The sequence below is a fragment of the Urocitellus parryii genome, chromosome 6 (genome assembly GCF_045843805.1).
Source record: "Urocitellus parryii isolate mUroPar1 chromosome 6, mUroPar1.hap1, whole genome shotgun sequence".
Lineage (NCBI taxonomy): Eukaryota > Metazoa > Chordata > Mammalia > Rodentia > Sciuridae > Urocitellus > Urocitellus parryii.
In genome coordinates, this window is record NC_135536.1 from 75,759,914 (window position 1) to 75,773,080 (window position 13,167).

Sequence of the window (13,167 nt, forward strand, 5' to 3'; positions counted from 1 at the left end):
GGTCCCTTGGTCCTGTTGGGTAGGGTCTTAGGGAAGACCACATCTAACCTCCTGGAAATGGTGATTGTCTAAAAGTAGTCCCTCACTGTGTGCACATAGGTCGGGACCTTTTGAAGTGCGAGCAGACCTTGAGGAGTCCATGGAATTTGTGGATCCTGGAGTCGCTGGAGAATCAGATGAGAGTGGAGATGAGCACATAAGTGACGAGGAAACTGATCTGGGCACAGACTGGGAGAACTTGCCAAGCCCCCGGTTCTGTGATATCCCTTCCCAGCCTGTGGAAGTCTCCCAGAGCCAGAGCACCCAGGTGTCCCCACCCATTGCAAGCAGCAGTGCTGGCGGGATGATCTCCTCTGCTGCGGCCTCTGTGACTTCCTGGTTCAAAGCTTATACCGGACACCGTTAATAAGTATGGACTCAAACATGCCAGATTTGTACCACAAAAGCTCTCCCACTGCACTCTAGGGAATCCTGTTTAGTAAAGATAGTGCCTGGAACAAAAGGAAGTTAAACCATTGTTTTAAGCAGGGAGAAGAGCATTTCTGCTTGTGAGGTAGCTGTGATGGTGACCGACATGCTTATGATGTAGAAGAGGGCACAAAGGTTCTTCTGTGCAGACCTGTGCACGTGGTTGGTGGTGTTTGTTGAAGTCGTTTTTCTGGGTACCATCTGGTCCCAGGCCCCGCAGGCCTGGTCAGTGAGTTGGTCCTAGTGATGCTAAGACTTTTCCTGACACTACTTTCTAAAGGTAGGTCGAACCATAAGGAATTGGTTCCTCATGAGGACTTGAAAGAAAAACTGAATTTTTCTGCCATCAGTTTTTGTGCGGAGAACCTGGAGGCAATTAGAAATATTTTCTTTGTAACTTGGTCATCTTTGGCTTTTAGATCAAGGATTTTGGTTCTTGTTTGGGAGGAGGTGGTTTTTTGAGGGAATGGAGTAGTTTATTTAATTTGTGCTGCTCCATTGTAGCTTTTCACATTCCTGCTTTCCTTTCCCTCCACACCAAAGAAACTAAGGTCTTTTTGTTCTGTAGGACCCAAATCCATGAACAGAAGAAATCCTGGCTGCAATAATGTCTTAGAACAAGTTTAAACTATTTTCTTGTAGTCTGAGTGGAATTAAGCTCATTCTTACCTAGGTTATTGAATTCCTGCCATCCATGCTATGTTCATTCTTACATGGAACTTATTTTCTGTGAACGAAAATAAGTCATTAAGGCCATTCATTCCTGTGTGTGAGCTTACTGCCTATCTAGGCGCAGGTTAAAAGCCACTTGGTTAAGAGGTCTTTTGTTATTCTCAAAGTTTGTTTAGGAGAGATTTAGTAGATGGCACCACAGTGTTTCCAGGGAAAACCATCCTGCTTGTTTCCAAGGTGTGTGTGGCTCCGAAAGTGCTGCCTTTGCCCAGAATGCAGAGCACATCCTTGTAGCTGGTGCTGCTCTTCTCTACCCTGGGGAAAGCTCAATAAAGAACTTGCCCTCACCAAGAGATCATTTCCAGCTAATGTGTTTTGTCATTCTCCTAGTGACAATCTTACAGAAAACTATAATGAAAGAGGCATTATGTACAAATATGTAAGTAGTTTATTTTTAATTACTGCAAAAAAAATCTTATGAAAAAGAATCCTATCAAATTTCTACTAGACATTATTACCATACCATATCTTAGTGTGATTAGCATGATAGTACCTCACATAAATCATTGGGGGGTTCGCCATGCCCTAGCTTCTCATTATAATTATTATAGTTGATACTCCAAATCCGAGGTGCTACTCCTAGCCTTGGCTATTGGTATATTTGGTGTTTGGTGGAGTTTTGGGTAGAATTGCAGAAGGGAGTTTACTCCTGTTTAGGAGTCCCAAGTTCCCTGGCTCTAAGAATTTTCCACTTGTGAGGAAACAGTTTTTTTCATCTTGTGGGTTCTTATACAGCTGGTCTCTCTGTTTTAAGTACTCAGTTTTGTGATTCTTGGGCTTGTATTTTACCATCCAGTTCTGGTATTTATAGAGTGGATATGGTAGAATGAACAAATACCAAATGAATTTACAAACCATGAATGAGATGAAGCTAAAGAATAGAATTCAGAGATTACAAACTCATGTCTAGAGTAATTGAACAAAACAAGGATGTGAGAAATCTAGGGATTGATTGATAAGATATATTTTGTTAGTATCAACTAGAGGCACTTTATGTTGGGTTAAATGATCAAACCCTTTAAAGGTTTTGAACACCAACAAACTGGCTTACACTGCTGAAATATTTGGGGTTACATTATTTTGCACTGGATCCATCCTGTAAATATTCTTAAATACACATTTCAACCACTTTTTTCTACTCTTTTTGCTGCTCATTAAAGTCTTTCATGTAGGTGCCAGAATCATATATATAAACAACTTTATAAAAAAGCTGGTATTTTTTTTAAACAAAAAGCCATAGAATTTGGTCATGTTTCCATTTTAAAATGATTTATTGAAACAAGGTAATACTACTAAAAACCCACAGGCACCAAATAGGTTGCTTTAAATGGTCTTGCAAAAGACATTTTTAGGTAATGGAATAAAACTTAAAGTTTTGCACTTCTGTAAATTAAGGGGGAAACAGTATGTCACCACTGGGTATGGTAGACAGGACTCACTTAAGTACTTGTGTGTAATTTGGGAAAACATTCGGTGGCATGTTGTTCAAAGAACTAGTGTCTAAGAATCTTCTCTCAGTGTCATGTTGCAGGAATTTCCCATTGCTCTGCGACTTCCAAACAGTTTGAGTCATACAAATGTTTTCTAAACTTTTATTGTATTACTGCAATAAATCTTTTAACATTACTTTGCTAATGTCTTTTTCAAACTTACTTCAACTACTACATTGAAGGTAGCAAGAATGAAAGCTAGTGGGGGATACATACACACACACACACACACACACACACATACTTTTGGGGGGGGCAGGTAAGGAAAAGTGTTCTGTTAATACATTCATTAATTATATATCATGGTGGTATTAATAACAATTCATCCTTGGCAAGCTGAGAAAATTGATTGCTTACCAGTTTCTTTGGCAGCCATAGTATGTGTGTGACTTATAATAATTTGGTTTTTTACAACAGACAAGAGTGGGCCTCCAAGGTACCCAGATGCAACCATCAAGAAAAAAAATGTTAGAAGAGACTGAGTAGTTTTGAAGGATTCCGCTCCCCACCCACTCATGGTACTTTTCAGGTTATTGTGGAGAGAGGATAACAAGTGGCTGCTTTAGAAGAGCCTGGCTTGCCAGGAGAAACACTGAGGCACTGCTACCATGTCACTCCCAACCCTTTAATTGGAGTAGGCCATCCAGGAACAGGAGGAATAGGCAAGGAAGTGAAAGGCTTCTCCAACAGGCTGTGAGAAATTCCCCATCCCTAGAGTTAAATAATGGTTGATGCAGGAAGCACAGAAAATTTGCAAGTGGACTCGAACAAGCCATCTGCACCTTAGTTGTGAAACTCTCAATAAGGAAAACCATCATCTCCCCCCATTCTGAGATCTGGTGAGAAAAAAAACTGAAAAGTTACATAAATGAATTTTTTTTAAAGGAGCAACCAGTGGGGAAAACTCAAAGATGTAACATAATAAGAGCCATATCAGTGATTTTTTTTTTCATGAGCTTTTGTAGGAAGGAGTCATAGGGAGAGTGGAAATGTGATGGAGACTTTAGCCCATCAGGGGGAAATTGGCAGGAGCTATTTAAGGACACTAGGTAAGCAATGAACAGGCTAGAGTCAGGTGAGTGAAAAATCCTCAGGGGTTGTAAAGGTCCTGTGGCTGAGGCATTGATTGATCTCTCCTTATCATTGTCCCTTATCCCCACATCCTTGTGTATGCCATTTTAGAATTTTCTGTATGACTTTAAGATGAGGACTAGAATTTGAGGAAAGTGCTTTCCTGCCCTTCCTAGCAGCTTATTTTCTGGAATGTAAGTGCTATGATTTGTGATTATTAGATGGGAAGAGGCATCTCCAGCATAAGGTTGATTAAAGAATGATAGGAGCAGAGCACCTGTGATCAGCAATTTAATAGTTGCCTTCCAAATAGGGAGGACTATGTCTAGTGACTATGGGGAGAAACACCTATATTCTGGTGCAGGGGCCATTGGTACTATCTTAAGGGAATTCTGCTACCCCCTTCTTGATGGCCTTTGAATGCCATTCCACCCACTACAGCCTGAGCATTTAGAGTTCACCATGCCAGAGCCCTTTTGTGCTTCCATCTCTCCAGATCCTTGCTACCCTGTCTTCCTTTGAACTGAAGAATCAACATCACCTGAGAGCTTGTTAGAAATACAGATTTTGGGGTACCATCTCAGACCCACTGTCAGAATCTCCAGCAATTCACCTGTGCATTAATGTATAAAGAACACAGATATAGAGTTACAACTGTCAGATGGAAATAATGTAACCCCTATGTGTGGCTCTCATTTAAGAGAGTTGAGAAATGTAATTTATAAAGTGTTATTCAACATTCTCATATTGAAAAAAAATGGATACCTGGTTAAGTATTTTATAGTACATCTCAAATGGGACTAGCCAATTTCAAGTGTTGAATAGCTACCTGTGGCTAGTGGCCTCCATAGGATGGCACAGCTTTTGCTAGAGTTTAGTGAGCACCTTCTCAATTATGCATTAAGGGCCTCCCAAAGTTCATCAAGTTTAGGAAACAGGTTCTTTCTGTTGGCATTTCAGTTCTTTCTCCCTTCCCAGCTGCAACTCTAGTGGCTCTGCTCCCCTTAAATAGCACAGGGTCAAAACCACCATCTAGAATTGAGGCACTGCTACCATGTCACTCCCATGGAGAGGAAGGATGACGCCTTGCTGTGGTTTTGCTTAAACGAATTTGATATAAACACTCTGGACATCGCCCAGGGTGCATAACCACAATGTTTGCTCCTCCCATGAGCTTGTGCAAACATCAGCTATGACCACAAATTTCATAGTGAGCATTTCAAAAGGGACTGCACCTTTCCAGCACAGGTAGTTCCACCAACTCAGAAAAGATTGCAACACTAGCTTAACAATGAACCCAAAGGAAAGATGGGGCTAGAAAGGATCTGATTCCACCGGTGCCTGACACTGTGCAGTAGAAAATACATTTAAACACAACATAGTAACTGATATTTGGCTTAAATAACTAGCTCTTATTGTTGCCAACTGCAGTGTACAGAAAGAAGAGATTTGGTACAAGGTGGTGACAAGTCCCTTACAGTGGTGGCTGGGAAAAGCTTAGGACATGACCCCTAAGGTCATGCCATAACCATCAGCATGCAGCTTTTGGCAATAACAGAGCCTAGATTATACCAAATGCTTGACAATGACTGTTAAAGAACCACTCCTCCCCTCACCCATGGGTGTTATGGGAGCTTCCCTATATACAAAATGCTCCCATGTGACCAGCGATGAACAGAGGAAGATCACCCAAGACCCTCTCTGTCCCCCACCTCAAGGTTCTAATCCTAGATTGAAAATTAATATTATTGCTCTGAACAGCACAACCTGCCAATACCCCTCACATTAAGAGCGTCACTAACAAGGCATGCAGACATTTTACAGAGGGTGTACCACATGAGGCGCTGAGGGTAGTGGTACAAACTAGTGGTTTCCAAGTCAGTGCAGTGGTCAGAGGTTCATATGCAGTGATATATAGGAGGAGCATGTGATGGTCTATATGCACAGAGTTTTGGAAGACAAGTGGTCCACCATGGTGAGTGGACGTATGGGGTGGATCTCAGAAGGAGGTACTGCCCCAGTCTGGGTGGGCACAATTCGTGAGCCATTTATCAAGCAGGGATGAACTTTAGTTTTAGAACACACGCTGCACCATGTGACCTCTTCAGGAATTCCCTCAGAGCCTAACTGCCACCACCGGCTCTTCCTGCCCTTGAGGCCGATTGGCTGGGTCATGTGGGCGGAGCCAAAGAATCCCCCAATGAGCAGCTCCGTGGTCTGAAAGGGCGGGGAAACAGCCCAATGAGCATCACCACAGAGGAGCCAATCAGCTGGAAGTTTGCTGGGGCACGGTGAGCCAATCAGCTGGAAGTTTGCTGGGGCGCTTGGGCTGTGGCTCTCAACAAGGAACCTCCTAAACACAGGGGCTCGAAGGCTTAGGCAGTAACTGTAAGGATTACTTTAACAAAAGCCCTGAAAAAGCAAACTTTAATCTTAAGCTTTTGTTCCTTTGTAATTCACACATTCCTTGTGCCTCTGCTCTCATCTGCTGGACAGGGGAAAATTAAACTGCCCCAGGGATAAATTTCTCTGATTTTGGTTTTTCTTTCAAAATGGCCAAATGAGGGCTTGACACGCGAGATGGGAGAAAGACAAAGCCAGAATATCAGAGGCTAAGCAAAAGCTGAAGGGGAGGTTTCCTTTGGTGTGTTATGGTGAGGGGCTAGGGTCTTTGCCTCCCTAGCCCCTTCTTTGAAGTTTTAGGCTCCTACAGTAATGCAGGAAAGTAGCATGTACCATGATAGGAAGTATTTTCACCAGCTTGACACTATGGGGCCCTGAAACAGTCTCAAAGTGGGCTGCTACACTTGGCTAGAAATGAAGCCCAGCGAGTGTGTCTCTGGGGGCACCTGCTAAAAATTTCTACCACCCACAGAGAGCACTGGGAGCTAGGTCTTGGCATACAGTCAAAACAGGTCAACAGTGTTTTTTGAGGGCCTCAAGTACTGCAGCCAAATGGGGCTGGGGCATTCTTGCTGTGCCTCTGCTCTCAGGCAATTCAGTCCCTTATGGTCAGCTTTGTTTTCTCTGTGATAACCAAATCTGGAGTGGCTGACTTATGAAGACCAACCCAGAGTTGTTTATCCTGTGTCCACATTGGGCACATGGAAAACCACAGATAGCAACAATGACAGCTGACATTACTGGGCACTTCATATGCGGCTGAACATAAGTCCTGTGTATGTATTATCTTCTTTGATTCCCAAATTATGAATCACAACAAACTTATTAGGCACTTCTGAGGTGCACTGTTCACTTGAGCCCAGGAGACTCTAGGATTTAGAAGCATTTTTCAACATACCTCAGCTGGGGTGAGGCAAGAGGAAAATCACAATCCCTCAAAGGCAAGGTGAGCTGTTCTAGGTCTCCTCTTGGTCCTGTGTCACAGACAACTCCCACAAGCCTGCAGGCCAGCCTAACATGGTGTATGCCTGTCGGGGGAAAATTTGCTGAGAGCATCAAGAGACACTGTTTTAGTACCCGCGGTTATCGCTAAGAAACCAAAATAGATTCCAATTTGTAAGCCACTCTGCCCACCCTCTGCCTCAGCCACAGGTTAACGTGGCTGAGTGTGATTCTGGCCAAATTAATATCCTTCTTTAAGACCCTTAGAATCCTCACTCATCACTCTCCCATCTGTTCTTCTAAACCCTGCAGCTTCCAAGGGCTGTAAGGATTTTTTGGTGAGCACTTAATATCAAGCCAACCTAGCTTCCCCCCTGCCCACACACACACACCACCAAAAAAAAAAAACAAAAAAAAAAAGTGTTTTTTTTTTTTTTTTAATTGGTGCAATTTTTTTAAATCGGTACTTTTAGATTCCTCACCTATCACAACTCTGGGGCCTAACTTCTTTCCCATCCAGCCCCAGCAAGCATTACATGACCATGGGCCTGAAGAGATCCTAAATGACTTCTAAAATGATTATACCTGAACATCTTGTAAGGATATCTTAGGAAACATGGTAGGTGCTGGGCAGACAACACAAATTCAAAATGTGTTAAAAGACTGCAAAAATTTAAGCTTGTATAATATAATAAAGGTGCTGGGAATTGAACCTAGGAGTACTCTACCACTGAGCTACATCCCCATCCTTCCTACTTTTTTGAGACATGGTCTTGCTAAACTGCCAAAGCTGGCCTCCAACTTCTGATCGTCTTGCCTCAACCTCCAGAGCTGCTGAGATTACATGTGTTCATTACTGTACCCAGCGGAACCCCACCCCCATCCCCACATGCTGGGGCTGGAACCCAGAGCACCTTGCAAATGCTAGGCAAGCACTCTACTACTGAGCTACAGCCTAAGGCCCAAGTAGTCTCTTCTGTGGCAGGAAAAAAAAAAATTATCTCTACATTCCCCACCAACTCAAAAAAACTTACAAAATTTCTTCCAACTCAATCCACAACAACCTTCTTTAGCATTATAGACATTTTTTTAAATTTAAAAAGGGTAAAGAAATCTTTGCAAAACATTTCTTTTAAGATGCATGTTTATTGAAGTTAAAAAAAAATTGTAACCAGACAGAAAGGATAAAGTAGACAAGAATGTTATAATCTGACTATATAATATTCTCTCATTCTTGGTGGATCACCTAAAATATAACAAGGAATTGTTCTCTATGCTAATTTTAAGGTTGTCCAGTTAAACCATTATTTGGTATCCTTTCAACAGGTTAACTTCTTAACTATTTAGAGTTTCTTCTCAGAAACATTCATATATTATACAGGGAACATTCATAGTTTGAGAAACATTCATATTTTATACAGGATGTACAAACTTTGAGACAATTTTAAAAAAACACATTTATAGCCGCAACACTATCCTAGCTGCATTGTGGTGATTATGCTTTTAAGTCAGCTCTCCATCATATACAACTGTATTTTAATTGTGTTATTTACAGAGGGGCTAAAGCACTCATCTAAAGATAAAGGCGCTCGGGTTTAATGTGCACTTTCACAGCCCTATGAAAACACAACCATTATATACACTGTAAACACCACAGGGCATGAAATCCATCTTCAATCACAAACATCAATCTCACAGGATCAAGCATACAAGGTCTAGGGTAAGGTGCCTGACTCTTCCTTTTTAGGTATACTTATCATCCAAGGGTCTGTTTTTTCATAGGACACTATTTACTTATTTCATATATGGTGCCAGTGCTGGAAACATTTCTGGAACCTCTGGGAACTGCCTGCAGAGTTTGCAGTGAACTCCTCTCAATGTCCTTGATGGTGGCAAGCCGTCATCCTTTAAGGAAGGTTTTGATGACAGAAAACAGGCATAGTTATTCGCAGCTGAGTGAATCAAGCTGTGGGATACCACCCTGGATCAAATGTCGAGGCGCCACTATAAAACCATGAGACCATTTTTCTTATACAGCTGGTAAGTTCAGAGTTTAGAAAAATGCCTGAGTGATGGCAGTCCTGAAGGAGAAGTACAGACTCCTAAAGTGATAACTGAGAGGCAACACTTGCGTGAACAGTTTATCCAGGTATTTTGTGGTTTAAAAGATCAGTCCTTTTTGTTGCCTCTCCCCTGGACTTTAGTATTCCTCTTCAATTTCAGTCCCTTTTGCTTTCTTATGGATTGCCCGATTAAAGCTGTGGCACGCAGGGACCCAGTGATTGTCATGAAGCCCCAGCTTACAGCCAGGAAAGCCCTTCTGAGACCGGTGGCAGCACATCCAGTACCCAGGCCCATAGGGCAATGCTTGGCAATAGGGCTTGGGGTGCCACCGGCACAGGGACACATCCCCTTTTACATATTTTTTCTTGCACTGCTTGCACGGGTCTTCTCTGTAGCGTGGATCTCTAACCCAGCGAGAATCTGCTGGCCTGATGTTGTAGTACTCAATAATGAACTTGAAATAGCAGCAGGTACATTTAAGAGCTACTAAACTCCTGGTGGGAAGTAACCTGAAGATTTTCACCATAATGTGGTGAGGCAGAAATGCCATGTACTGCTGAGGCTCCAGAAGCTGCTGGATTTTAAACCTCGTCTCCAGAAAGTCATGAGACACCTGCTTCTTCCAACTGGAGGCTTCAAGTACAGGTAACGTACCTTCCACTGCAGAAATTGGTGGTGCAAGTGGCTCAACTGAAACACTTTTCTCCTCAGATGCACTGTCAACTTGAGCAGCATCTTCAAGCTGGCCTGCCTCTGAAGACTCCTGTGCTGTGCTTTCGTTCAACTGGGAACAGTCTAACTGGTGTTGACCAGATGGCAAAAAAAACAACATCCCTGGAAGTGGCTCCTCATGGGAATTTAAACCAGAAGGCTGGGCTTTCTCTACCTTTGACACAGTGATGCTGATGCACAGATATTCTTTTCTTCTCTGATCAGGATTTTGGTTAGTAAGAGGCACAAGCTCTCTACTCATACAGTTGACAGCATCTGTGGGCAATTCAGTGGCTTGGGGGTAGGTGTGAGAAGAAAAAGGTAATCCATCAAGTTCATCTGTCATTTCCACATCATACCTGTTGTTGTTTTTCACAGCAGTATGTTGACCTGGCTCTAATTCTGCCCTGTCCAAGTGGAAATTCACACCTGCTGGCAATGAGGGACAGCTCTGAGAAGCACTATCCCAGGCCTGGTCCCCCTTAGTAGAACAATGGTCAGCTGTTGAGGGACCACAGTCTACAGACACAGACTGCATGGGAGTCACCTGAGTATCAGGTGCCTCCAAGATGCCTTTGTTTGTTTTGCTTTCATCAGCCCGAGTGCTATTTGCAAGCAACACCCTGCCCACATTTCGACGGAAGCTGTTATTCCGAGACAGGTTTCCAGGCTCACGCTGGCTCTGCTGCTTCAGGCACTCGGACTCCAACCTGGCTACCATGTCTAGGACACGGACTGGTTCGCTCTGTGGTTCACCAACCTCAGAATTTCCCCTTTCTGTGGGTTCTTCACAAGCTCCTGGGGCAGAGAATGGGTCAGGGGCAGGAGGCATATTTCTAGATTGGCCAGAAAACCTCACAATGGCAGGTGAGTTTGTGCAGTTTTTTGCACAGCTAGCTAGCAGAGCACTGGCTCTTTGTTCAAGGAAGGCAACCATCTGTATAACCGACAGAGGTCTTCCAGCATAGACTCCATCTCCACTGTCACTTACATAATGCACAGAACAGTGCTCAATGCCACATGCAAATGGCTCAGGCTGGTAGCACCTGTTATTGACATCCCTCATTCTTTCTAACTGTATCTTGTTTTTTTTAAGATCCCCTGATTTTTTCCTTCTTTTAGTAGCTCTCCCATCAATATCCCAAGAGCTTTTCACTTTCATAGATCCTAACCTGTTGCTACACTGGTGAGCTGCAAAGAATGCAATTTTCTCCTTGGTATTTCCAGGTTTCACAACAGCCCAGATATCAAGTGGCCCTTCTCCTTCTTCACCCTGGTGGATTGTTGCAGGTGGCACATTCTTTTTAGTTTTGACATTCAAGCTGTTCTCTGCAGAGCTCTTCCCACTCATACTGCACAGAACATTTGGAGAAAGGATCCCAAAAGGTTTTCGAGATGATGCTTTGCTAAAAGAAGTTGAAGGAAAGACACTTGTTTTCATATAGCTAGCTTTGCATTTTTCATCATTTACAGCCTTTTGATGGCTCATAAGAATTCTCAGAGTGTCCCTGCAGACTTCCAGAGGACGATCTTTCTTCTGGAGTTTCCAGTATGGCTTTAGGTGCATAACACAGGCCCTATAGGAAAGAAATACATAATTGATTGAGACCAATTTTTTAAAAGAAGTTTCTTCTATAACTTAGGCTCAGATAGTTCTAGCAAGTACAAGAAACACTTTCTACTGTTTACTAAATCTTCAACACTCATTTCAGGTAGGTTTTTCTATGGGGGGGTAATGGGGATCAAACCAAGGGGTGGCTTCACCATTGAGCCATATCCCAAGTTCTTTTAATTTTTTACTCTGAGACAAGGACACACTAAACTGCTTAAGGCCTCTCTAAATTGCTGAGGCTGGCCTCAAACTTGTAATCCTCCCACTGTAGCCTCTGAAGTCACTGGAATTATACGCACGAGCCACTATATCCACCATCAGCCAGTTTTTAATGCACAGATCTATTACAACAAAAGTAAAATAACCACTTTTCATTATGTATCAGCCAGAAAATAAATTGGTTTTGGCTGATGAGTTTCAGAAACAGATATTCACGTGTTATGCATTAATCCTTTAAGAAAGCTACTGAAAACACTTGATAGGCATAATACAAAAGAAAGTATAAAAGGAACTTCTCCATAATGCTTAGATTTTTAAACACTTTTTCCAGGTCATCACAACTAACATTTTATTGGTTGTGTATCAAAATGTATTATATTGCTTTCTAGACTATTCCCAATAATACTAGTTAGATGTATACAACTTTTCACTTGTTTGCTTATCCATCTATTTGCTTATCCATCTATTAGTCTTGATTATGTAAGCACTTAAATGTCAAATTTCCTACAGATATCTTAAACCACATAGAATCTATAAATCCTTATTAATTCTAAAACCCATGTGATCTAGTTCAGAAAAGCTGCCATGTTTTGTACTTGACCAAGGATAGATGGGAGCCAGAGGCAGACACACCCTGGTAATCTCAGCAACTCAAGAGCCTTAGTCAGGAGGAAATCAAGTTTGAGGCCAGTCTGGGCAACTTAGCAAGACCCATCTCAACAAAATTTAAAGGGCTGATGACATGGATCAAGTGGTAAAGCACTCCTGGGCTGAATGCCCAGTACCGCCCCCCCACACACACACACAAAAAAAAAACACCACAAATACACAAAAACTAAAATAAAAAAATAAAGAGATGGGTACCAGTTCAAAAAAAGAGACAGCAAGATGATTACATAACAAAGACCTGTGTTCTAGGCCCTACTTATCACTGATTAGCTAGATAGTGAGGTGATTTTTACCATGGGCAAGTCACTTTCTCCCTGGGTCTAAGGTGAAATGTTAACTGAGGGGTTGAAATATTAAATAATCTAATGATCAGGTCAAGCCCACTGCTACACACACACTTTGGATGGAGGAAAGAGGTTTTCCAGGGATGTCTGGTCTGCAAAATAAACCTATTAACCAAAATAAAGATATGCAGTCACAGGCTGGTAGGATTGAAGCCACAGCACCTATAGGTCTAAGCATAGGGAATTTTTACCTACTCTGGACCACTGCGACAATTTTAGCTTCATGTTTTGGGTGACTTGGCATTCCTCTCAATTTTCTCCGTAAAAAACCAAGTGGCAATACTGTGGCAGCTCCTGCATAACTTCTGTCAGACATCAGTGTTGACTGTCAAGGATGAAAAGTAAATATGTATGCTATTCTGCATTGTACAAAGTAATTAACTGGTTCAAGTTTATCCTTCATTTCAACTTGTAATTCCATTAATTTTCAGTTAAAAGAGGA

The 13,167-nt window shown here is 42.3% G+C and overlaps 2 protein-coding genes across 3 annotated transcripts in view; one reads left to right on the forward strand and one right to left on the reverse strand.

Annotated features, from left to right (window-relative positions):
* Nucleotides 1-2,826, forward strand: part of Atg14 (autophagy related 14) — a 39,754-nt gene extending 36,928 nt beyond the window's left edge. Inside the window, exon 10 of the mRNA XM_077799614.1 lies at nt 100-2,826. Coding sequence (XP_077655740.1) covers nt 100-406 — 307 coding nt within the window. The 3' untranslated portion in view covers nt 407-2,826. The remainder of the gene's footprint in view (nt 1-99) is intronic.
* A 5,427-nt stretch (nt 2,827-8,253) lies between these two features.
* Fbxo34 (F-box protein 34) overlaps nt 8,254-13,167 on the reverse strand; it is a 73,791-nt gene continuing 68,877 nt past the window's right edge. The window contains exons 1-2 of one of the 2 annotated variants that reach the window (XM_026384126.2): nt 12,921-12,938; nt 8,254-11,458 (exon numbers count right to left, since the gene is read on the reverse strand). In XM_026384126.2, the coding sequence (XP_026239911.1) occupies nt 9,307-11,448 (2,142 nt within the window). In that variant the 5' untranslated portion in view covers nt 11,449-11,458; nt 12,921-12,938 and the 3' untranslated portion in view covers nt 8,254-9,306. Of the gene's footprint in view, nt 11,459-12,920; nt 12,939-13,167 lie in introns of those variants that run through there. The other variant, XM_026384125.2, reaches the window with a different exon arrangement.